Source organism: Arctopsyche grandis, chromosome 10, assembly GCF_051622035.1.
Source record: "Arctopsyche grandis isolate Sample6627 chromosome 10, ASM5162203v2, whole genome shotgun sequence".
NCBI classification, from domain to species: domain Eukaryota; kingdom Metazoa; phylum Arthropoda; class Insecta; order Trichoptera; family Hydropsychidae; genus Arctopsyche; species Arctopsyche grandis.
In genome coordinates this window covers 15,134,012-15,161,805 of record NC_135364.1, presented here as the reverse complement: position 1 = coordinate 15,161,805, position 27,794 = coordinate 15,134,012, and the positions used below count along the sequence as shown (strand labels likewise).

Here is a 27,794-nt window from a genome sequence, read left to right as displayed (position 1 = left end):
TCCATTTTTACAAGCTTTTTTTTATTTTTAAAATCTACTATCTAGTCAAAAAGTATGTACAATATAAATTAATGTGGAATACACAAATTATAGACTTAATCTCAATTTATATATCGAAATACATACTAAAATAATAATAAATTTATTGTATAATAAATTTTTTTTATATATTTATATTTTTACGACCTATGTACATTGTTGAGGATAATGGTCGGATGTCAACGATCAATTTGACAGGACTTGAAAGGACTACTTCAGATGCCGACAATAAACTGTCAATTCGCTTAATCTGGGTTAGTTTTACACTCTAATTGAAAACTACACCTGTGAAAAGCAAATTAACAGGATACCACGACTTAGGTTTGAATACTGTTTAAAATCGGCGTATTTACCGCCAACTTTTCCTTATCAATGAAAAATTGTTCAATCATATGTGTCCACGTGTTTTTCATTAGATGGTGTCACAGCATCTTATCATTGGCGCACGTCAGCGCCAAATAAGTAGATCTACCGAGACATTATTGAAAGCCATGCGGCCGCTAGTGCTGGCTGTGATGCTGGCGGCCGCCTTGGCGCAGGTGCCTCCGCCCCCGATGCCCCCCATCTCTGGGGGCTCAAAAGAACTAGGCATCTGCTACTCTTGTCGTCAACTGGTCAGCTCTTTCAAAGCTGGAATGCAGCGAACGGCCCGCGGCAAGTTCGAAGGTGGAGACGCCGCCTGGGAAGAGCAAAAACTCCGCTCATATTCTAGAAGTGAAGTGAGACTCGTAGAGATCCAAGAACATCTCTGCAGCGATCTAAAAGATCAAAAGGATCGTTGCCACGCCTTAGCCGAAACAGCCGAGCACCATTTGGAACAGTGGTGGTTCAATTCTGACCCGGAAAAAGATGACTTATTTGAATACTTATGCATCGATCAACTGGCACACTGTTGTCCTATACATCACTTTGGACAGAACTGTGCAGCTTGTCCGGGATATCCTGACAAACCTTGCTCTAGCAATGGAAAGTGTAAGGGAGATGGAACCCGCAAAGGTAACGGTGAATGTTTATGTGACATCGGTTACGATGGACCGTTATGCTCCGTATGCGCTGATGGTTTCTATGAATCGTACAAAGATGATAAGAAGGTCCTATGCTCTCCTTGTCATTCGGCTTGTAAAGGTGGTTGTACGAGTGGTGCCTTAAAAGACTGTATCTCTTGTAACGAAGGTTGGATACCTGATCCTGACCATGGTTGTGTCGATGCTAACGAATGTTTCGAAAAGCCGTGCCCTAGAAATACATTTTGCGTCAACAGTGATGGATCTTATAGGTGTCTTTCTTGCGATAGATCGTGCGATGGATGTTCCGGGGACGGTCCGGATATGTGCAACAATTGCGCCACTGGTTACATGTTTTCTGACAATATGTGCGTGGACTCTAGTAACGTTATGATGTCCAAGAAGATAACGACAGCCCGCTATTTGACGTATTTCGGGTTGTGTGTTACCATTTGTATCATATTTCAAAAGTCCACTATTGTCGCCGGTACGCTCGGTCTGATGGTGGCTCTATATATCTCTGTATCAGAGTATATGCTCGCTAATGAGACGCTCGGATCGGATTCTATGATCGATACTAGTAATCTTGATTTAGCCAAATTGCTAGAAAGAGCTACCTAAGTTTACGCCAAATAGTATGATTTAATTTATTTTAAATAAAGTTTTTGTTGATCTGTATTTTTTGTTATTTTTATTTATATCCTTTTTATTATTTTTACACTAATTTAATTATTGTGTATATTTATTTTCATGAGAACATATGTTCTTAAACAAATATTACCATATTTTGAATTAGAATGACAGTATCATTTATATTTGGCTGTTGATTCTTGAACCCAAACTTTACCAAACCTAATCTATGATGAACTAATAGTCATTTCACACAAAATTTATACATATATCTTAAAGTGTTGAATTCAAATTCGAATATCATTTTTCGCATTTCTTATATAGCTAACTAAAATATATACATCGTGTTTTGGAATTGGTCCTTTATTGTTGAAATAAAAATATACACTTACACTTACATGTATGTATACTTGAAACATACAAAAACTTCTCTACTATTTTGTTGCTATATTTCATTTATCGAGGAATACTAATTTGAGTTGCTCGTCAAAATGTCTTATTTAACCCAATATTTGTTATACTTACCAATATTTGTTATATTTACAATACAATAAATATATGTCTTCAAATTCTTATAATATGTACATTCTAACTCTTTTGAAACTGGATATGTAATGTTTCTTTCATATTCGATCACACATATAAGGAGAAACAATAATTATTGTTATGTTAAATTATATTTAAAACAAACAAGACTATTCACACATTTAAATTATAATATTTCATTATTTCGATTATAATATAAATTTTGCTATATTGTATTACAATTAAGCCCATAAAATACTTTTTTGTATTAAATATTACGGTTTAATAATGATAATTGTATGTATCAATATTTTTAATTATTATAAATAGAATTTGGAACCGCATAATGATCTCATAATGTTACCAGTGAATTAGTGTATACGTGTGTGTTTATAATCATTTTCCTATAATAATAATCTCAATAAAAAAAAAAAAGGGAAAAAAGCATAATATAGTCGGATGTATTCATATTGAAGCATAAATACCAACAAATGTTTCAATCATTTATTTATTACAATGTTGGAAAGTTTTAGATCTTAATACATATGTGTAATATTATAAATTAAAAGTATTATTTACAAAATTTATTCAAATCAATACATCATTTTAATCATACATTGACTAGATTAACGTTGAGACCTAAACAGTAGTTAAATAGTCATTACAGTATTATATTTATAATACATAATATATAATTCATATGCTCTTAGATAAATAGCAACAATCTACTATACAATTTCTATTGTTCTCGTATCTACAATTTAAATATGTATATTGTAACTGTAAGACGCTCTTATGTTTAAGTTGTAATATTCAGTCAAAAATGTCAGGATTTATTTGCAATAAAAAAAAATCTAATCGACTATTATTATTTTAACATAATCGAAACGAATTTTATAAACGAGTAAATTTATTATATAATATCAAGTTTGTTTTTATTAAATAATAATTACAATGATTTCAGGTAGTACGATTTATGAAAGATGAAGGAACCCTCTGGGCTCATCTTGTCCTTTGGATCATAAAGTTTCACTATTTTATCAGAATTCAACGTTTACACTACGTGTGTTTACTCTCGACAAAATTTCCTTGAAATACATCTACCGATTTTGATCTTGGTGTTCTGAAATGAAAAAAAAAAATAATATGCAAATAAATATTTAATCTAATGTAATATATGTATATGTAAGTATAATCGAGTGCACACCTTCTTGAAATAGTCAACTTCACTTCGCCTTCCTTGATTTGTTTGAATAATCCAATTGCACCAGCATGACTCAAACCTTCAGTCGGCACACCGTTGACGTTGATAATTTCATCACCTTCAAATGAAGAGTAAAAAAGTAAACTCACACAAGCCAATATAACATATATTTCAGTTTAAATAATCGAGCTGGAACCTTCAAATATTGTTCCTTGATCTGCGGCTTGACCTGAAGGGAAAACTGTCTTGACAAATATACCCATTTGTCCTTTGGGAGTGTCAGTTCCCCCTACTATACTAAATCCGAGGCTCTTATGTCCACTTCCTTTCCAAAATACTATATCATGGTATATGGGAGCGTTCGCTAATCTCCTTGAACCGTAATTTTTTTGATCGGTTCTCCTCATATTGTCAAAGAAGCTTTGACGGTTGTCTTGACACATGTAAGAATTTCTGTGATATCCGTGTCGGCTAAAATTGTGATGGTTGTCAATGATGCCTGATGAACTTTGAGGAATCAGAGACAAGGTTGGAATTTCGCTGGTAATTTTATTTGTTAGTTCTTCGTCAATTGCGTAGGATCTTGTTGATATTTGTTCTAACGTTTTGACAAGATTACTACAGTTGTCTTGATTTCTTGACATTGTAGTACTATCAACTTGATCGTCAGCTGTCGTTTCGATATTATTATAATCTTGAGAGGAAATAGACCGTCTCATATAATTTCTTTCTAACAACTTTTCATCGTCGCTTTTTAGACTTGAAAGATTTGTTTTGGTTCTTGTCACTCTTGATACATTTTCATAAGGATTATTATATTTATTTGGATGTTCATTAGATGTAATTATTCTTTGGGTCGGCTTTATAATTTCTATTGTAGAATTATGTTGATTTATATTGCTATTGAAATTGGGCATATTATTGAAGTGATTGTTTGATATTGGAATATGTTGAATCACAGATGTTGTCACCATTCTGCTAACGGTGTGAGTTATAGGAGTGTACTCATCATGAGCCATTATTAAGTCTACTTGGTATCTTTGGAAGAAAGCTCCTTGTGCCATAGTTTGAGAAGAACAACTGTTTACAATGTGTTGTACTTGTTGAAGGGACGATAGTCCTCGTAGCACTTTTCCATTGACATTTACTATTTCGTCACCCAAGCGCAGTCGTCCATCTCTGTGAGCTATTCCGTCAATGTCTAACTTAACTACAATGTATCTTATTTCGCATTCATTAGATTCTGGAATTACAGGAACTTTATGCTGAGCTAAATACACTCCTAAACTTTCTTCTATACTTGATTTGAGCAGTCGGATTCTTCTGAACTTCTTTGTGCACAGGTTCGACGGACTCAATAGATTCATGTTATTCACTGGCGATATCGCTAATTGACTCTGAGATGATGATTTTAATTCAAAATTTCCATCGCAAATTGGCTTTTGCTCTACTTTGACCAGTTGGGATTGTAAAAATTTGAACTTTCTAGTTTGCACTCGTTCATCAAGTGTTATCGTTTTGAAACTACATGGAATTTTAACAGAGTCAGGGACAACCATATAATTTTCTTGTTTCTTATACAGAGCATCTTCAGGATTTGTCTGCTTATTGTAATATTTTGATGTGTCATATGAATTGTCAGAGTTTCTTCCACTTTCTGACACATTTTCAGTTATTAAAGCACATGGTGTGGGACTTCTAATCAATTCATTATTTTTAGGTATATTATCTTTAGAACTTGCTATATTTTCCCTAGATAAACACGACAAACTTGTTGATATAGGAGTATATCCATTTGCATTATAAAACTCAGCCATTTTGTCAGCTAACTCTTCAGTTTCCTGTTCCAATATTGAGAGCTTATCCGGTGGTGAGTTATTACTATGATCATCATTTTGTCTACTATCACTATCGTACCCAGATTCATTGGAACTCACATAATTGCTCAACCAGTGATACGACATTACCCCATCTGGTTCGTTCATATTATAAATGCTACAATTTGATGACGAACACTCAGCTACTTGCTTCTGTTGTAGATTACCTTTAGTTAACTTTTCGTGAATAGGAACACTTTTAGGCCTGTAAGTTATATTTGCTTTATTGTCTGAAGATTGCGAGGTGTACATTGCATTTTGGGTTTGATTTGGGAAGCTGCCAGTCCTCATACGTCGCTCGTTTGAATTTCTCAATGAGTATCTCATTTCTGGACACAACTTCTTTGTTCTGCCTAACGTACTGCACATTATTTCATCGTGAATAGAAGCAGTTTCTGAAAAATTAAAATGTTCTTCCGAATTAGCTCTCAGTTTGTGCGCTCTCTCTGAACATGTGCTCATAACAGAGTCCCTACCCCTGTTTTCATTTAAGCTGTATCTGTTGTGAGGCATTTTATTGTGTTGATTCACACTGGTGATGTTTTCTTCAGGAAGAACTGAAAGTTTTGACCTGAGAAAAGCATAGGGAAAATTAGCCTTCTTATTTCCAGACTGTGAGGTATTTGAAGCATCTAAACTTGAAATGTTGTCACAGCTCATTGCCTTTGCCGGCACTGCCAAATAACTGTTTTCCATTGAGAAAGCGTTGTTGACGAGTGATTCCGTTTGTCGATTGGATTGTGGATTGTCGATTAAATCCAAACCATCGGTTGGATCGTCTCCTTTGACATATGTCGATATGTGAGATGTGGAACAACTCCGGAACAGTGTAGAGTTATTATTGGGATTGTGTCGCTCGTTTTTATCGCACACCAAATATGAATTCTTGGGTGAATTGAGTTTACCAGTCGAGCCCATTCTATAGAACAAATTTTTTAATGGACTAGGAGAACGTTCACGGATTTTTAATGATGACTGTGATATTGTATCCGGATCTTGCTTAGAGAGCGAAGATGATTCTGACAAACTCCTTCCCATCTTCCATGGATTTTTCTTTTTATATGTACCGATGTTATTGAGTGCAGGTGATGTATTTGGACTTGTTGGTGGAAGTTCATCTTTGTTGTCACTTCTCCGGAGCAGGTCAAATTTCTTACCTACACGTCGACCCCAAGTTGTTATGCCTAAAATTGATTGTAAATTAGTTTATCTTGTTTAATTTATGTTTATTAATGAAATGTTGTTTTCACCTTTTTTTGTGTCTTTGGTAGTTTCTTCATCCAATATGACAGCCGGCATGGCTGTGACTACATGGTACTCCGAGCTATCCTCACTTTTTGTTTGCCTCATTCCATTCTGTTTTTCCTTTTCGCTATGAGAGGGTGATTTGGTGTCGGAGACAAGAGAATTTCGTCCCTCCAGCCTCCCGGCAAGGTCTCCGGGTGAGTGAGACCCTGCGGGAGCCAGGCACTGATCGCTGCTACGTCGACCTTTGAACAATCTCATTCTCAGTGGTTTTCAGACGTGTTTGCAACTAAGTAGAGGCATCGTCTTTCAATATCTGGAACAACGGAAGAGTGAAGCAATTTATTATTATGTTTAATATGAGCACGTTTTTTTTTCGTCATGAAATGCTACCAATTTTTTTTTCTATTTATTCTGTCAAATGTGTACATTCACTTCTGAATGCGGAATCATGCGAAGGTCACGTATCAGATCAAGTGAATTATGCATAAAAAATTGATACAGGTGAATATTATTTTATATAATTTAAATTAAATTCGAAAATCTACGCTAGGGGCTATGTCCTCCAATGATAAGTTATTTAACTATCGCCAATAATGATGATAAACGCACATACGACTTGGCTTCCTGTTCTGAACACGCTACATATATACAAAGTGTTAATTTCTAAATATAAAAGATGCAACCATGATTCAGCTCAATCACTTGGGGTTGAGTTGAATTTACTTTAAGTCAAGCGTATTCTTGGTAAATAAAATAAATCAGGTATTTATAAATTAATATGCGAGAGAAAAAAAGATCACCATTAATTTTTCAAAATAAGTAAGTATTATTGATTAATTCTAATATTCAAAATTGTTTTATTTTATCAAGAAATTTTATTTGTGATTTTAAGTTGGATAAAAATGATAACCCTATAAGTATGTATGTACGAAATACATATGTAGTACCTAAATTAACCATTTTACTTTTGTATTTATGTATATCTTAGAACTTTTTGAGGTTAGTGCTGCCATACAAAGCGCAACGTGTGATGCACTTGGAGAAAGATGATGTTTACTTTCAGAGTTTGTCATTTCTCACGTAGTTTTGGATCTATATTTTTATATACTTGCTTAATTTATGACTTGTGGAATGAATAATAATTCCCCATTTATATTAATTCAATAGAATTTACTGAATTTCTTATTTCAATGTAAAAGTTTTTGATCCTTTTATTATTATTTATTTACATTAAACGTTGGAAGTGTGTATCTCGATTGTTAAGTACACTTGTCAGTGCTATATACCTATGAAGTAACAAAAAAGTTCAACATTTCGCTAACCAGATGTTGTATTAGACATCGGTGAAGCAAAAAAACTAAAAAGTAAAAAATTCGAGCAACCAAATGCTGATCGAAAAGTCCGACAGCGTACACGTCGTATACTCGGTTCAATTTGATTTAAAACAGAACAGATTGCCCAACATGCGCCATATTGACATTACCGATAAGTGGTTTGTAGATTTATACTACAATTAGACGCTATCAATTCCGATCAAAACTAATTTGAACGGTTGCATTGAGAGCTGTGCGTCCGCATCTGCGGTAAAGTGGTCAACTGTAAGTATTAATGGATCAGATATACCCAATAGAAAGAGCGTTTGTTGTGCGGTCCAGTTGCTGAACGAATAAACTTGGGAATTCATACATGAAGATGCCGGATTCGATGAATTAATATAATTATCTAGTATAATGAAAATATTTGATACAATGGCAGATGGCTACTCTTCGTTTTTTTTCCGGTTTTATACCATAGAAGCAACCAAAATGGAGAATAATTGACCAAAACTGTAAGTCGAACGGTTGTAGGTACAAATATATGTACATATAAATTGTATAAAAAATAAATAGCATTAAAATGCTTAACATTTCTTTTGTGTGTAACTATGTAAGGTTTGATTGGGAGGATCGAAAACAAATCAAAGATACTAATGACGATCGTTGTATAATATATATTTTTTTTTCGATTCAAATAAATTTAATAAAAAAACAAATTAATGTTCAAGCGGTTTATATTACAAATACCGAGCAAAGCCGGGTAAAACCACTAGTATATAATATTTAAATAATATATAATATTTAATAATAATATTTATATATATATATATATATATATATATATATATATATATATATATATATATATATATATATATATATATATATATATATATATATATATGTATGTGCATTAAAAACCAGTCCAGTAGAATTTATAATGGCGCACTGCAATTAAGTGCGCCATTATAAATTCTTTATAAAGAATTTATAATGGCGCACTGCACTCTTTAGTTTTGCTCAATGAATTCGGAAAAGAAACATCTACATGTGACGAAGCTGCTAGAGCGGCTTCCGCAGTGGAAGAGTTGAGTGGCAGGGGTTGTTGCAGTGTTTTCATCTCATATTTTGTGAATAAACACTATGGTATTTGGTACTCATGTACAAAAGTTTGATTATAGGTGTCGCTAAGGCAACTTGTAATAGGACCTATGGTCGAGGTTAATACATAATGGATAAAAAAATAAATATTTAGAAACTTTTTTTCGTGTCAACATTATGAAAAAATATGGAAATAATGTTTATGTTTAAAAATAGCTTCTACGTGTGATAAAAACACTATATATGTATATGTATACAATATTATGATTTTGAAACCTCGATTTAAGCTTATTTCAAATTCAGTCAATTCCAATGTCAGTCAGCGAATTTTCTTGCACCTTACAGGAAAACTGCACAACCAAGCAATTTTTGCACCTGAATGAGAAGTGCACTTTACAACATGCAAGCACGTAATCGGTAGCGATAGCAAATTATGGAGGAGAATCATTATGGAGCGGAGAGAAGTGAGCTCCTGCCACTAGCAATAATAAGACGTAATAGTCTATATGGGATGGGATAGTCTATAAGGATCTAGAAAAACTCGTTTGATCCTTCGGGGCGACGAGATAACGAGGAACGGGAGACGTGCGTGTTGATCTCAACCAGCATCACAAAACAAAAACAAAGCAAAAAAAAAAATCAAATGAAACGATGAAACACAAACACATCTCCACGTAAGAGAGAGAGTAGTACGAGCTCTATGGGTAGCCAATGTGTAGCAGCAGGAAATTGATCATTTGGCAGATCGTGTTTCCGAGAGGACCGAGAACTTGATCGGCTCGAGTTTATTCACACTGCTGATGATAATGATGATGACGAAGGTGGTGGTGGTTGGATCTCGATATCGACATTAGCGGTGCCGCAGTTTTGAATGGTATCCATCATTTCAATGGGTGGTCAGGGTGACCATCTGCCTTGGTCTGATACAGTTTGTCGGCCGTTCTATCGATTCGTGTCAAATTGGAATATAATGTTTCGATGCAACGAACCCACGTCGCCATTAAAATGCAAAGTCAGCTTGACAGTTTAGTCGCTTAATTGATTTAGCCGTTGATGTTCCAGAGCTTAGTCCTTTTGAATGTGCTCAATCGATCGAAAATAATGTAACGGGCTATTGAAATTTAGCTAGCGCGTAAGTTTAAAATAATTTTCAATACCAATATATATAATATAAAAGAATCCCTCCATATATGTATGCACTGGTAAATAAGAGGATACATTTTATATGGTCAGTTTTTTTTAATTTTTAAATGAATAAAAACCAGAATAAATCGTATGTATATATAAACAGATTGGATCTGTACTTTTTCAATATACGACGCTATTTATATTTCATTTTATAATGCAATTTCTTCTTCATTAGAAAAATAAGCTATTAGAAAAATTATAAAACAAACTGCCTCTGTTCAGTTATCATATCACATTTCATCTGAGCTATACATATTGTAGCGTGGACGTGTAGAAGACTTTCCAAGATCGGAGTAAAAGACGCAGTAGTAATAGTAGAGGTAGTTTATTGTTCTTGATCCGTCGGCCTGCTAGCTCCGAATGAATTACGGACCAAAACCGCGTAATATTTACATATACTTATCGGATATTCTCCTCAAAGAGAGATCATTGGTCGATGGGTCGCGAGATCTTATTGGTTGTTAATTACGGCTCGTTTATACGCTGAGGCCTTTTTGGCGCGAGTGCGAAACCAGGCGATTAATGATGGTAAACCAGCGGTCCACGAACACCAATTACCTAATTTCTGTTAATGTTACAATAACACACCTTGGAAGTAGTACTGGAATGACCTTTCAGGAGTCCTTTCATTCACTAATTTTCGAAAGGCAACGGAAAACTACTGAGTAGTTATCTTTCTTATATTTTTTAATATTTCCTACTGAAACTGTAAAAATATTTGTCAGAGAATAAACATTAAAGTGAAAAATGATAGTGATTACGCATTTTAATGCTTGAATGTGAGTCATATTGGATTATGAACTTTTTAAATGGTCATATAAATATAAATCAACGGGCGTCGTATAAATTCAATAGATTGGAGTTAATTAGTAAAGTCAAACCAGTTTATCTGGGCAGGTTGTAGCTATGTATTCTTATCGTCTCGAAGAATTTCCTATCAAATGATTTCCCATATAAACTATAGCCAATATTGATAATAGTCGAATTAAACTGGTCTATTGGTATACAGTTAATTAAATGACAAATATAAATATATAAATATATTGCTTTCATAAGGCATAAAGGAGGAAAAGATTATAATCTTAAAAAATACACATAAGATCTATCGATTCAAAACTATAATATGTATGTATGTGTGCACCTTTGGCTAACTGTTTTATAGTTTTTGAATTGAAATTAATCATAAATATCAATATTTACTATTTATATTATAATATTTACAATATTTAAGCAAAAACGTAAGAAGAGGAACAACTGTAAACTCTAAACCATGAATTATAGTTTACACGCAGCGATATATGGAATGTGAGCATTGTCATAGCATTTGTGCCCCACATTTGGCTGATTCAAAAAGTTTTGAGAAGAAATCTCGGAAGAAGTGATTCAAAAGTTGTATATTTAGTCTCATATGTATCCAAAGGATTTATTTAACTCCTTAAGTCCATTTGAACTCGAAGCAGCTATATATACACTGTTGACGTGACGCATATCCGTTGCGTATTTTTCACTCGGTTATTTATACAAAGATTCTTATACCAAACATTAAACCGATAGATATAAATAATTATATGTATAAGGCAATATTTGTCAGTAATAAATTTCGATGAGTTCTTCGCATACAAAAATAATTAAAAATCAAACTCGAAGTCAGCTCGATCACTTAAAATTTATAGTCCACTCAAGCCGCCGAGAGGTTTACAAATTAACACTTCTCCGTCAGGCGTCAATTTCCACAATGTTTTAATCATTGAATTACAGAAGCTGTGATAGGTAGTCTAGAATGAAAACCGCGCTATGGTAATAACATACATACATAGTTACGGTTAAGGTTTAACATTAGATGTGGTGAAATAACAGGTTGTATTAATATTTATGGGGGGGTAAATGAATGTAGTGTAATAGTTTTAATATTCCACGCTTCTTCTCAAGCGGAAGTCGGTTTACTTAACTGCGTTTTAATCTGATGTAATTCGATTTTATGGATCATCGTAAAACGTAACGTTTATGCTAATTTTCTAACCACGATGAGACGCTGCTTTAATCTCTTGAGTAAGATTAAATTTGTGGCTTTTTTCGGGATTATTGGAATTTTCGAGTAATGAACGATATAATGCGTATTTAATTTTTCTGTATAATTAGCCAACGTGTTCAAGCACTGTATATTTTTCATTAGCATGTAGGAGCTGTTTAAGTATGTAAATATACATATGTAGTTTGACGCTAAACATATTTGTATGTTTAATATTATAAATACATATTTAAGAGTAGAAGAATTTTTAAATTCAAATAGTATACGTATAATTTCCTTTAGTGTGAGTTTATGGTATATTTATAAGCATTAAGAGGATAGCGGCAGTCTCTTGTGGGTTTTCCAGGAAGTGCTTTTCGGGAATCAGCGTATTTTATTCAGTACTAGCTGTAAGCACCGGGGGGATAACTGACTGTCAAAACAACGACATCTATTTTTCATTATAAATACGCTGCATACATTTGAAAAAATCTAAAAAAGCTATTCATTGGAAAAATATGTTACGTGAATCTAGAAACCGTAATATAAATTTAATGCTCCTTTGTTTTATTTTTTAAAGAAAGTTATTTGACGATATACAAACACAACTCTTAATAAATTGCCTTAAAGAGTAATTCAATTGGGGAATTTCAGTAATTCTCTTTGGAGAATGATTGAAATTTCAATTATTCTCTTAATTTCAAGGGTTAATAGAGAAATTTTATGTACAATACAAACATACTTTCATTGTTGCCATTCGCCATTTACTGATAATTTTACTCTCAATCAAAAGGCTAAATTTTCTTCATATCAAATCAAACCATATGAATATGTGTAGGCGAAATATATTTATGAACAGCTTATTTTGGGGCTGGGAGAAGGCGAGCGAGTCCAAAATTTGGCATGAATGCAGTTTTGCTCCTATTTTCGTATTTCGTTGGAGATATGTAAATCGATTTAATTGGAGATAAATCGATTGGATAGAGGCACAGGACAGTGTTTAAAATTTGATTTAATGATTTTTTTAAATTTAACGTTAAATAATTTTCCACTAGGTCTATAGTTTATATCTATGTAGTAGTTTGTGCATGAAAAAACTAGTTTGTTTGTAATTTGCTGTTTTGTGTACAATAAAACTGGCCAGATTGGTTCGTGTATGAACAAACTAAGTAGTACATATGTTCATGAACGAAATGTAAGCTTGGATTATAGCATACTAGCTGTATTACCCGGCTTCGCTCAGTGTTTATAATATAAACCGCTTAAACATGACTAAGCTAATTTAATTAAAAAAAAAAAAAAATTAAAAAAAAATTTAAAAATTAAAAAAAAAAATAAAAAAAAAAATAAAAAAAAAATCAAAAAAAAAAATTAAAAAAAAATAAAAAAAAAATAAAAAAAAAATTAAAAAAAAAATTTTTAAAAAATCAAAAAAAAAAATCAAAATTTTTTTTTGCCTTCTAGGGCTTCGCCCTCGGCGCCCCCCTGAGCCTTTGCCTTCTAGGGCTTCGCCCCTCCACGCCCCATGAGCAATTGCCGTTTAGGGCTTCGCCCCCCTTAGTTAATGCCTTTTAGGGCTTCGCCCCTCCGCACCCCCATGATTAAATGCCGTCTAGGGCTTCGCCCCCCTTAGTTAATGCCTTTTAGGGCTTCGCCCCCCGCGCCCCCAAGATTAATTGCCGTTTAGGGCTTCGCCCCCCTTAGTTAATGCCTTTTAGGGCTTCGCCCCTCCGCGCCCCCATGATTAAATGCCGTCTAGGGCTTCGCCCCCATGATCAGTTGCCGATAAGGGCTTCGCCCCCCGCGCCCCCAAGATTAATTGCCGTTTAGGGCTTCGCCCCCCTTAGTTAATGCCTTTTAGGGCTTCGCCCCTCCGCGCCCCCATGATTAAATGCCGTCTAAGGCTTCGCCCCCATGATCAGTTGCCTTTTAGGGCTTCGCCCCCCGCGCCCCCAAGATTAATTGCCGTTTAGGGCTTCGCCCCCCTTAGTTAATGCCTTTTAGGGCTTCGCCCCTCCGCGCCCCCATGATTAAATGCCGTCTAAGGCTTCGCCCCCATGATCAGTTGCCTTTTAGGGCTTCGCCCCCCGCGCCCCCAAGATTAATTGCCGTTTAGGGCTTCGCCCCCCTTAGTTAATGCCTATTAGGGCTTGCGCCCCATGAGGCTGGGCCCCCCGGGCCCCCTTCGGGGCCCCACGGGGCTGCGCCCCTTGTGGCGCCCCCTTTTGAGCCCCATGGGGCTGCGCCCCATGAGGCTGGGCCCCCCGCGCCCCCTTCGGGGCTTCACGGGGCTGCGCCCCTTGTGGCGCCCCCTTTTGAGCCCCATGGGGCTGCGCCCCATGAGGCTAGGCCCCCCGGGCCCCCACGGGGCTGCGCCCCTTGTGGCGCCCCCTTTTGAGCCCCATGGGGCTGCGCCCCATGAGGCTGGGCCCCCCGGGCCCCCTTCGGGGCCCCACGGGGCTGCGCCCCTTGTGGCGCCCCCTTTTGAGCCCCATAGGGCTGCGCCCCATGAGGCTGGGCCCCACGGGGCTGCGCCCCTTGTGGCGCCCCCTTTTGAGCCCCATGGGGCTGCGCCCCATGAGGCTCGGCCCCCCGGGCCCCCTTCGGGGCCCCACGGGGCTGTGCCCCTGTTGGCGCCCCCTTTTGAGCCCCATGGGGCTGCGCCCCATGAGGCTGGGGCCCCACGGGGCTGTGCCCCTTGTGGCGCCCCCTTTTGAGCCCCATGGGGCTGCGCCCCATGAGGCTGGGCCTCCCGGGCCCCCTTCGGGGCCCCACGGGGCTGCGCCCCTTGTGGCGCCCCCTTTTGAGCCCCATGAGGCTGGGGCCCCACGGGGCTGCGCCCCCCGGGCCCCCTTCGGGGCTGCGCCCCTTGTGGCGCCCCTGGCGGGGCCCCATGGAGCTACTCGCCTTGCGCCCCCGCGGGGGTGAATCCATTGAAACGAAAAAAAAAATCGGCGCCCATGGATCGAAAAAAAAAAAAAATCGAATCACGTGTTCGATGACGTCACCGATCTACGGACGACGAAGACGACGACGAAGACGACGACGACGACCAAGGATATTTACATACATACAAAGTCTCTTTCCAAATTATAGATTAGACTAGCGGTTTTACCCGGCTTCGCTCGGTATTTGTAACATAAACCGCTTAAATATGACTAATCCTATAGTAAACATTTTATTAAATTTATTTGAATAGCTTTATTTTATATAAATTTATTTGAATATTCCTTTTGTTTTTTTTTTTTATTAAATTGACTGTCACGAACAAACAAGTCTCTTTCGAAATTATATGTATACCAGAATCCGGCACATCCTGGGGCCGGAGGCGAATTTATTTGTCGTCATGGAAACTTTTTGTTTCCCACCCAACTATATGTATTTACAAAGTCTATTTCGAAATTATCGATCGGTACTTGTCGACCAATAGGTGATTAGCACTCATCGTCCAATCAGCGATCGGGATCCAACGGCGTATGAGCGAGCAGCGCTCTACAGCCAATGAGGACTCGCGACTCATCGACCAATAGATCTTACTGCGTTTAGTATACATATGTACGTTTAGTATAAAAGATCGGCGGATTGCTCCGTTGATTTACTTTCACTCCGATCTCGACACTCCTAACCACGCAATAATTTAATTTAACAAACAAACACGTTTTATATAAATATTTATACACGCTTAAAGGCGATGAATGTATAAAAAGTAAGTTGACATAAAACACATGACTGAATCGCATCGGTGACGCTCACGCATCACGCATCCACAACGACGCGAGCGTGAACCTTAAAATTTGACACGCGAAAGTCGAAACAGACAGGTGTCGATTGAAAATCAACCTTTTCACGCACCCACCCAATCATTCGAAATTACAAATCCATCCATCCGTGTTGTTGGTCCGTAAATAGCGAGACACCCCGCTGCCTCCTCCGCGGTATAATTAGTATCGCGCGACTTTGTCGACTCATCCGTCGCATCGCGTCGACGGGTACCGGATTATTCGCGCAATACGTCGCTCCATTGCGCAATATTTTCATCGCTTTGGCCTCATTGTCACGGACGACGCCTTTCAGCTCCCCGTGATTTATAGGCGTTCGACAAAGAAAAAGATTTATTGAGTTTTTTTACCGCCGTCGTCGAAATTAATCTGCTTCCGCGCTTTCCGCTGCGGCACGTCAAAGCTTTCGCGCGAAAGCTCCGACAGCGGAAACTTTCAGCGAGGACTGCCTTGCACATTGAAAATGTGATCATTATAATACGGATGACGTACGTAAGCCATATATCAGTAGAATTGGGTAGGAGAGGAGGGTAATTGTGGAAATATCCTGTTTGGCAAAACATTCTTTAGAAGCTAATGGTACTTGTTGGGGTTTATTGTATGTATAATGAAGGTTTATATACTGCTATGTATATGGATTATTTTTCATTGTTAATTTTCTCTGTAATCTGTTGACAAAATTTGTATTGTATATTGTTCAATATATGTACATATTTTAATTTTATTTGTTTTTTTATTTTTATTTTATTCAATCAATATATGTACACTCGTCATTACAGATCGCTCCAATGTGACGAGTGTACTATACAGATCAAGAAACACACCAAATTATATACATACATAATTTGAAATTATACATGACATCTATGGTCAAACGGGTCTACGTGACGAGACAGAATGTTAAATTACAGAAAACACAAATATCGGAAGGCAAAGATCGAAAATCGAAAGATCAAAAAAAAAAAATGGTGCATGGTAAACAGTACATACTCACTTAATTTGCGCGAGCAGGATACAACAGGAACAAGAGGAACATGCTTTTCATCCTGTATTCTGCGCGCGCACATTAATACGGGAGGAAAAGCCTGTTCCTCTTATTCCTGTTGTATCCTGCTCGCGCAAATTAAGTGAGTATGTACCGTTTACCATGCACCATTTTTTTTTTTGATCTTTCGACTTAAGATTTTTCGATTTTCGATCTTTGCCTTCCGATATTTGCGTTTTCTGTAATTTAACATTCTGTCTCGTCACGGAGACCGGGTCAAACATAGCAATGTGCATTGCAAGCATCGTGTACATACAATACGATCAACAAATATTTATACAACAATACGAATTTTTATACAATAATCATCCACAGAGACATCTATGGAGAGAAACTCGGCGAACCCTGAGATATAACATAATAACTCAAGATTTTGCGATAGAAATGGGGAGGGAAAGCCAATTTTGCAGGAAACTCATTATTATATTGGATCGATGATTTTCACACAAAAAATGGTTCACTCAAGTCAATAAATTGACTTTTGAAAAATCATGATTTTTGCTCTGAAATCTAATGGAGCAGTCTATTGCCATTCGTCCAACGCCGTATCTGAAAAGCATCCATAAAACGCCGATCTCCGATTATAACCTATGTACTAGTTAGTAGTGTTAAAATTATACTTTATTTTGCAATATTTTAGATTTTTTTCTTTAATTAGCAAAAGAAATAGGAATAGAATATTTCGAGTTGAATTCTCTTCTGAATGGAAATATGAAAAAGGACTTCTTTATATTTTTTATTGTTACATTTCTTCTTTCCAAAATTAAGATTAAATAATAATTAAAATTGATCACCTTTAACTTTAAAATTGAATCAGTGAGAAAGCATTTACTTTTTCAGTGTCTACAATTCTCTTCGTGTATTCTCTAAGGAGGAGTCTTTCATCACTTCAGAACCTTCAGTACATACGTACTATATAAAAGGTTCGATCTTAACAATATTTTCACAAAGTAAAGCAGGATCAAGTCAACAAACATACTATAAAATACTAAAGTCATTCGCATCTTTCATATACCTACTCAATTCATCAATTATGCACGCTAGGTCATTCAGCGACGAAGTACACTCAAGCCTGAAAGCCGAGTTCTTTTCAGCTGAATTCGACGTCTGCTCTCGATGACGACGTCGACGTCGATGACGACAACAGAGACGACGACGCACTAAACCGGTGGCGCTAAAAGAAATCGAAATCTGGGCCACAACTCGCCCAGATACTACGTACATACTATCCGCGAAGAATCCAGCTGGACCGGTTTGGCCCGGAGACGCGACCGGAGAACGCTCAAACTTTGCGAACTTCGATCGATTTTATATCTACCAACGATCGACCCGAAAGCTACCGATTCCCAAAATAAACCTATCTATCTATATCACAAGAGAAAATCAGCATAATTTTCAACCTCGTTCTGTGCAAAACCTACTGTCGAAATGAGCGCCTCGTTAATGACGGTGTCGCACTATATGCGTTATGATCTTGTCCTTGTTGCTTCTTTGAACCGGTTGCTTCGCCGCCGATGATTCGTGATTATACGACTGATATACTAGTGAGCTTGCATAGTTTGTCGATATTTCACAATTTTAACCCCTTGCGTGCCACACGAGCTCGGTTATAATGAGCGTTGCATTTTAAATATGATTGTATGGAAGATCTCCGCAATGAGTTTTGACCTTAGCAGACTCACCATGGAAAATAATGAGCCTAATTTGTATATTGGAAAAGTTTAAATAAATACTATTTACGAATGTTCACGATTTACATCTATATACATACATACATACATATGTACATATGTACGTAATACTATTTGGGCATTATATGGATTGATTTATTTATTTTAAGAAATAGCTCAACAGGTCATTTACAACAACAATAAAAAGATGGGAAAGATTTGTTTAAAAATATTGTATAATATAGCAGTATCAACTGTCGTACTTCGCATAATCGAGTCGAGAGATAATTTGGAGAAACATTATCACAGGTTTTCAAGATATTGATAATCTACTAGTTATGAGTCATCACGATAGATACTACTAAGAAATATTATTAAAAAAGATAAGGGAAATTTGTGAAATTTTCCACTTTCTGAGACTATATGCACATACATATGCATTTTATAGATGGACAAAATGTTTCCTTATAAGCTTTTCTTAAAAATGTAAAACATAAGCTGTAAATTGTATAGCATTTTGAATGGATTCAATTTATATACTGTACAGAAAGCGATACGGTTCAATTGCAAAGAGTAGACCAACCCGAACGTGATAACTAAATGTACTGCTATTCTATCGGTGGTTTTATTTTGTTACTTTTTCTTCAAGCAATTGGAAAGCAAGACTCGTATGTCACGCTTTTTGTCTTGACCAACTTAAATGGATTAAAGAACTACATATATTTTATAGACGAAAGCTTTTATTTTGATTGTTAGGAAAAAAGCGATTTTTTCATCAATCTTCTGCATATGATTTTGTTCGATAAACAGAAGATTGAAATACAATTAATGGCTGTTTACTCCCCTTTAATATCATATTGCTGAATAATGGGCATTATTTCGTTTAATATCCCACCGAATATTTTTTTTTGCATACCGAGGATAATAAATAAGCGAGCGTGCAAAGTGATTTATGTGTGCGCAATTTTTCATCGTCATTCTATTCTATTAGATAGAAAACCCTTTGCAAATGTATTGCAATACAAATATTTGCGCCTGTTGTCAGATTGATGGATCTGGGACAGGTGAGGTATGTACCAACCCGGAAATCATGAAAATTCTTCAGTTAAAGAGGGTTTTTTCGTTTATTGGATGAATGCGACGGAGCAACGATTTGTTTCGAGAAGTTCTTTGTTACTTCGTAGACTTTGATTGATAGGCATATTTAATATTTACCGAGTTCAAATTCCGACACAAAAGATTCTTGATAAGAATGTGTATAGTTCGTTCCGTTTCCTCGTTTAAAAGTTCAATTCCAAAAATTCTAGGACCATATACGAAAAATTCTTTCAATTGTTGCAATACCTACATAGTTTTAAGCTGAACTACTATAGTGAAGAAGTAAGAATATTTAATACGTATATATGTGTATATGTGTAATACTAATACAATTATATTAGGAAGTAAATCATGGGATTAAATTTAACTTATAAAAAATTTAAGAGTAAAAAGTTTCTTGAAAATATACATATATCTATGCATATTATATCTTGCATATAGTGTATTATTCCAATTTTCTTCGATACTTGTGCTTAAGAGAGCATGGTTACTGCCCATATTAATATCGTAGAGCCTTTGTGTTAGGTTCGTTAGGTTTTAATTATCTGGCTTGTAGAAGATGCTAATCTATCTTGGAAAACACTACGTAAACATTTTGAGTCATAAATTTAGTAACCTTTCAATTCTATAGAATTTCGACTTACAAAGTCAAATTTTATTTCAAAATACATAATAATAATATTTTCACTGCATCATTCATATGTATGTATGTATGTACATACAAATTTTGTCCGAAATCGTGATAAATTTAGATTTAAAATTTATACTCATTTAATTTTTAAATAAAGTTTATCTTTTATTTGATGAAATTAGTTGTTTTTTTTATTATTTATACACAAAGTTGTAAAGTTTCTCAGAAATATGTTGATTGAAATTTGATTAAATTTTTAGATTCTAATTATTTCAACCTAATTGATGGCGATTTGGTAGAAAATCATTTTATCTCGAAAAAAATTAAATTAAATGGAAAATAATTAATTAATAAAATAATAAGGCAAATGCCTTGGAAGGGTCGATGGCTCGCACTTCACTCATACAAATATGCATTTTGGATATGTTACAGTTGAAGTGTATTTTCCAGTCGTAATATATGTATGTATTTTGTCTAGTTGGAATATATTCCATCTAACCTGGTACCAACTTTCGTTATAGTTGAAGAGTATTTTCAGTTGTAATATATTTTGACTGTTGGAATATATTTCGTCTAATCTACGTAAGTTGATTCATATGGCGAATTACATTCGAACTGGTCAAAATATATTACAACTGAAAATACAGTTCAACTACAAGTTGGTACCAGTTGAGAAGTTAGGTTTTTGTAAAAACGTCACTCGACTAGTAAATTCAGTTGAAAAACCACTTTTACGGTAATACGATATTCATTACCTTTATTCGTGATATCTAGCAAATATTAACGCATTATTTAATTCTGAAGCATTCGTGAAAATATCAGAGCTGTCGAAACTCAACTGTTACATTACAACTGGCGCACAATGTTGAAAGTGTAATTGCGCTTGTAGAGATATAATTTATCAGTTGAATTGTATTCGAATATAAATGACCTAAAACGCCAGTTAGAATAATTACAACTGAAAATACACTTCGACTGTAACATATGTATATAATAAATACAAATTTCAAAATCATTCATTTGAATTTAGATTGTATGCATGTGTGTATTAATATTCTACAATATGTATTACATATTACAAGTACGATGCTAGACAGTATGGGGAATATGAAAATTGATCTATTAAAATTCCACGTGCATCGTGCGGAATCTAGCGTGGTGAAAATGAGAATGTTTGCGAGCACGTGCAAAAGAGAAAATTAGAGGAATTCAGTTGACTTCCTATCAACGAAGGCGTACAAAATCGGCTAACTAGAAAGGGGAGGAACTGGCTAGTCGGTGATGGACGGTTTGCAAAGCCATGGATTCATGGGGGTGGATCTCTTTATGCCCGTTCTCGGTCCTCTGAATGGGAGAGGACACATCCTCGGCGATAGTACGACACACATTTTAATGTGCTACTTCCGTTTTGTGTGAGTTTCCTGCGAAAATATCCGGGGGCGTATGTGTGGCATGCGTAACGCACGAATGATTAGGAGAGATGCAATAGAGTGACGATGATGTTTGAAAATGTACATAGTTTATTATATAAATATTATATAATGGTTATTTTGAAAATTAATCTATAAATATTATTTAAAATAAAAATTACTCATATCAGCAATACTAGCTTTTATACTCTTATACATCTAATATATATGTAATTTGGAAAGAGACTTTGTTCGTTGGGTCGTAGAAATCAGTGACGTCATCGAACAAATGATTCGACTTTTTTGGATTCAAAGGATTCGAAGTTGCCAGGGGCGCAGGCGCCGGATTCTGGTATACATATAATTTTTTATAAGAGACTTACTATATATATATATATATATATATATATATATATATATATATATATATATATATATGGAGTTCGGTCTTTCGTGTCATGTGAGGAGGACGTGCTTCTGCGTTCCTCCCGCTATTACTCGCTTAAACCCGGCTATTGCACGAAATTTAACTTAACCATCTAATCACTTATTTTACTAATTGCATCCTAGTATAATTTAAGTGTAAAAATAAACAGCAAATCGGTCGTAAAAAGCGGTTTTATATCAGTTATTTCGAAAAATTTTGTGCTAATTTTTGTGTCAAATCGGTGTCAAACGAGATACATCTCCCTACCTGAATACAAAAAAAGGGTCCTTCGCCAGCCAAGTCGGTCCCACAGAAGCAATAAATCTTCCACATAATTGCTTCCAGCCAAAAATCTTTAACGAACTTTACTTAATAGAATAATAGCAAACAGAAACGGTGTTTCCCAACTGTCTATCAGTTCTTTTTCATATTTAAATTATATTAAAGTAATTCGTGTAATTTTATATACTTTACTAAAGTTATTATTAAAATATTAAATTGCAAACCGCACTCACATATATAAATCCGTTGTCTCCAAAGAGGCGTCTCACGATAAAGATCTGTAAAAAAGTAGTATAACAATTGCTAATCTATTATTATCATAACTAACTACTTTCACTTACAAAGTAACCCTGTTAAATGGCATGTAATAACTCATAAGTGATCCAAGTGATACCTAGGATGACTATATGTCAAAGCTGACCACAGAGAAGAGTTTATGGCGGTAAGAACTCACTCCTTGAATGGAAATCTCTCTCAAGTACCGCCTTTTTCTCAACACATCTTGGATAAATGCGAGAAAAATAATATCCAAACCTCCAACAAGGTAAGAGTGACGATGGATGATAGCTTAGCTAATAGAAACCTGTATTTAGCCACGTACAATGTAAGAACGTTATCGAGTGAAGGAAGTGTGCTTGCATTAGAGAATGAACTAGAAAGTATCAAATGGGATTTAGTAGGACTTAGCGAAGTAAGACGAAAACAGGAAAACCAAATAATCCTAAAAAGTGGTAACTGTCTCTACTGGAGAGGGCTACCAAATGGTAGAATAGGAGGAGTAGGGTTTCTTATCAATAAGAGAATAGAAAGAAATATTATAGAAATAAACGACATATCGGAACGTATATGCTATGTAGTATTAAGAATCTCGAGCAGGTACACTTGTCAAATCTTCCAAGTGTACGCCCCCACATCTAGCCACCCAGACGAGGAAATAGAAGACTTCTACGAAAAACTACAGGGCGCATACGATAATAGCCGCCACCACTTTAAAATAATCATGGGCGACTTTAACGCAAAAATAGGACAAAAGGCAAACACAGAAAGAGCAGTAGGCAATTTTGGTACCGGCCAAAGAAACGACAGAGGCGATCGCCTCATAGAATTCGCAGAACACAACAGGCTCTTCATCACTAATTCATTTTTCAGGAAAAACACCAACAATAAGTGGACTTGGGAGAGTCCTAAAGGAGACAGAAACGAGATCGATTTCATCCTAACAAATGCCCTGCACTCCGTTAAAGACGTTAGTGTTTTAAGTAAAGTAGATATAGGCAGCGATCACAGATTAGTCCGTGCCAAGATGGCCATTAATATAAATTGCGAACGTAGGAAATTAATAAAAGGATGCAGTAACTCTCCAGATTTCGCTCAACTAAGGTCTAGGAAAAAGGAATTCGAACTCGAACTTGGAAATCGATACGGGAAATTAAACCCAGAAGCAGACATCGAGGAATTGAACACTGTAATTAGTTCGGTTCTAACCTCAACAGGTAAGAAATTAGGTGGTTTCAGGAAACAGATTAAATTAAGCAAAATTTCAGCGGAAACAAAAAACCTAATTAAGCATAAAAGGAATTTAGATAGGGATAATAATAAGCAAGAATACAATCTAGTAAATAAGGAAATTAAGAAGAGAATAGTCAGGGATGTCAGGGATTTTAACAGCAAGCTAATAGAAAATACCATTAAGAATAACCGTAGCCTGAAAAAGTGCAAACAGGATCTTTTCTTAGGCAAAAACCAAATGATCGCAATCAGATCAGAGAGCGGAGTAATAATTAGGAATAGAGAAGAAATCATAGACAGAGTTTACACGTTCTATGCAAAACTATACGAGAACGACAACGGCCAATTCCCCACTCTGGAATCGACACACGGCCAAAGGGTTCCTGCAGTATTGCCTAGCGAAGTAGAGGCCGCGCTAAAAACTGCAAAGAATGGTAAAACCCCAGGGGAAGATAATATTCCCATCGACTTACTAAAATGTGGCGGCCCCCCCCTAATTAATATCTTAGCTAGGCTTTTCAGCAAATGCATCCAGAACCAAGCTATACCAGAAGGATGGAATAACGCAACTATCATTTTAATACACAAAAAAGGCGACAAAAGCGATATCAAGAACTACCGACCCATTAGTCTACTTTCAGCGGTCTACAAGCTCTTCACGAAGGTTATTACAGAAAGGCTGAAGAATATCCTCGACGAGAACCAACCTATAGAGCAGGCAGGGTTTAGGGCAAATTTCAGCACAATGGACCACCTCCAAGTAGTTGGCGAACTAATCGAGCGCGCCAACGAATATCAACGGCCACTGTGCCTAGGTTTCGTCGATTATGAGAAAGCCTTCGATACAGTTAGTCATAATGCAGTACTTAACGCTCTAAAAACACAGGGAGTGCCGGAACCCTATGTGGGACTGTTAGCTACAATATATAAGAATGCCACAGCTTCAGTTAAAATTTTTTCAGGTACAGATAGATTTAGCATAGGAAAAGGAGTAAGACAAGGAGATACAATCTCGCCCAAGTTATTCAATGCGGTGCTTGAGGGAGTTTTCAGGAAATTGGATTGGGATACAGCCGGAGTAAGCATCAATGGTCGCTTTTTGAGTCACCTTCGGTTCGCAGACGATATAGTTTTAGTAGCTCGTGATTCAGCTGACCTACTTATCAGACTAACACAGCTGGACAGGGAAAGTAGAAAAGTAGGATTAAAAATTAACGTAGATAAGACTAAACTAATGTTCAATAGTTATTGCATGCCTGATAGCATCCCCTTAGATGATAAACCAGTAGAAGTAGTAAATAATTATTTATATTTAGGTCAAATAATTGACATGTCTGGTAGTAAAAATGAAGAGATAAAGAGACGTATGAAATTGGGGTGGAGTGCATTTGGACGGATGAATGCTGTTTTTAAATCAAAAATGCCACTCTGCCTGAAGAAAAGGATCTTTGATCAATGCGTTTTGCCAGTGATGACGTATGGATGTGAAACTTGGACACTGAACGCCAAGATGCAAAATAAAATCCAATGCACTCAAAGAAGTATGGAACGCTGTATGCTTGGCATAACGAGGAAAGACAGGAAGCGGAACACGTGGGTGAGAAATATGACAAGGGTAGTGGACATAGTGGATAGAGTGAAGAGATTGAAATGGCAATGGGCGGGTCACGTAGCTAGGAGGATGGACGAAAGGTGGACAAAAGAAGTGCTTGAATGGTACCCGAGAGAAGGCAAAAGAGTAAAAGGAAGACCGCAAGGAAGATGGGTGAACGAAATTAGGAAAATGTGCGGAATGAGATGGATGAGTGTTGCGCAAAACAGAGACGAGTGGAAGCGTGTTGGAGAGGCCTTCATCCAGCAGTGGATGGCGAATGGCTGTAAATGATGATGATGATGATATATATATATATATATATATCTGTTTTAATTTAATTTAGTCAATTTAATAAAAAAAACAAATGAGTATTCAAACAAATTTATATAAAATAAAACTATTCAAATAAATTTAATAAAATGTTTACTATTAGATTAGTCATGTTTAAGCGGTTTATATTATAAATACCGAGCTAAGCCGGGTAATACAGCTAGTGTATTATATTAATAAAATTATGAGGTTCATTTTATATTTTTATTATATGTATTATATATAATAAAAATATATATAATACATATAATATTCATTCCTTCCATATTCTATTTAATCGTTTTGTTTTCGTTAGATGAACGTAAGTTGGACTTTTTATTACACACTTCGTCTTTATACATATTTCTATAAAAATATGTATGCGTATAATATATTTTGCTTAGTAATAAAATTCGTTTTATTTCCAACAGCAATTACGAACTCGAGTATAAACCGGAAATGAAAGAGTATCCTTGAAACTATATATTTATTGACTTGTTTTGCTGTAGAATATTTTTATGCAGTCATATTAAAGAAGATATACCTATACATGTTTAAATTTCATTTGAAGACACCTACTCGTAAAACAACAAAGCTTATAAAATCAACATTGATCGAAAATAATTGTCACGAAGTAATGATATTACATTTTAGAAAAAAAAAGTATTATAATGTAAAATGTATGTTATGTTAATTAATATGGAGAATTTATATTAAATAACCAGCAACACGGACTAGCGGTTAGCATATAATGCTTTCGAACAAAGTGATCCCAGGTTCGAGTCCCACCAGTTGCTAGCCAGACCTTTCATTTGAGAGTTTGCCGATTTATCTGATTTTCATTGAAGCGGTTCTAATATTTGACCATATGTAGGTGTAAAAAATATATAAATAAATGGTTGCATATCTGTAAAAATGAATGAATAAATGTAACTCGTACATATGTTTGGCCACAATGGCGCGTTGGATCACTTTGTAATGTCACTGCGGTCTAATATATAATACTTAATTTTTCTTTTATAAGACATTCTCGTCTTTGTTTTTTATAATTTATAATTTTTTATTATCCGCTACTATTTTAATGCTTTTTAAAAGGGTAAAACCTCTAGTAATAAATAAATGAAAATAAAAATAAATTGAAGCTCAAAGGTTATGTATATGCTTTTATATATTATATAATGGATGAGATTAGGTCGTAATATTTTAATTTTCATTGCATATTATCGTACGTGTTTTAATGTTAAAATATAATTTCTCAGAATATAAAATGAATATTTCACATTAATTCAATTAACATTCTGATGTGTCAACGGTTGAATACACACGGAAATTAATGTCTACCATTCTAATTAAATATTTATTTATATCCTGTGTACGAGTAATTCAGATATATTATACTTATTTCTTTTATTTCTCCTTGTACTATCGCCAAAAAAAAAAAAATTGTAATTCCGACGGCAAAAGGCTTAGAGAGGATTGCGTCCCCTCTGGTTAAATATTTCATTAGCAAAGTTTGCAAAGGGATGATAAAAATGTTCAGTTTAATTTCGAAAGTTAAACGATGCCCGCACGAGAAAAAAATGCGAATTTTTCTCGTTGAACATTCGTTATATACGAGTAGTATACTAACAGAATGTACATATAATATTTACTTTCCGCGAAAGTACGAAACTATAACGATTCGAGCGTGAATCGCAAATACGTGTAGCGTGATTTTGCGCACGCTTTTCACGCGTCACTCGTTATAAACGGAACGTATCAATAGAACGAGAAAACATGACAACGAATGAAAACGTTGGATTAATTGTGCACGCAATAAACGATTTCACTCAAAAGATACTGAAAAAAAGTAAAAATCGATGAGCGAAATCTTTGCTATGCCACGCATAACGAGCTCGGCA

General features: G+C 35.7%; 2 protein-coding genes across 2 annotated transcripts in view; one reads left to right on the top strand and one right to left on the bottom strand.

Annotated features, from left to right (window-relative positions):
* The first annotated feature begins 188 nt into the window (after positions 1–188).
* Creld (Cysteine rich with EGF like domains) lies at positions 189–2,618 on the top strand. Its single transcript, XM_077439690.1, has 2 exons — positions 189–360; positions 456–2,618. Exon 2 carries the CDS (start codon positions 456–458, stop codon positions 1,662–1,664), a length of 1,209 nt encoding a protein of 402 aa, XP_077295816.1. The 5' UTR covers positions 189–360; the 3' UTR covers positions 1,665–2,618.
* A 41-nt stretch (positions 2,619–2,659) lies between these two features.
* The window catches only part of LOC143918172 (uncharacterized), an 87,786-nt gene continuing 62,651 nt past the window's right edge, over positions 2,660–27,794 (bottom strand). Inside the window, exons 3-6 of the mRNA XM_077439919.1 lie at positions 6,530–6,840; positions 3,599–6,463; positions 3,406–3,520; positions 2,660–3,321 (exon numbers count right to left, since the gene is read on the bottom strand). Coding sequence (XP_077296045.1) covers positions 3,258–3,321; positions 3,406–3,520; positions 3,599–6,463; positions 6,530–6,785 — 3,300 coding nt within the window. The 5' untranslated portion in view covers positions 6,786–6,840 and the 3' untranslated portion in view covers positions 2,660–3,257. The remainder of the gene's footprint in view (positions 3,322–3,405; positions 3,521–3,598; positions 6,464–6,529; positions 6,841–27,794) is intronic.

Bases quoted from the DNA above. Each gene is read 5' to 3' on its own strand.
- Creld (XM_077439690.1), top strand. From the start codon at position 456: ATGGTGTCACAGCATCTTATCATTGGCGCACGTCAGCGCCAAATAAGT.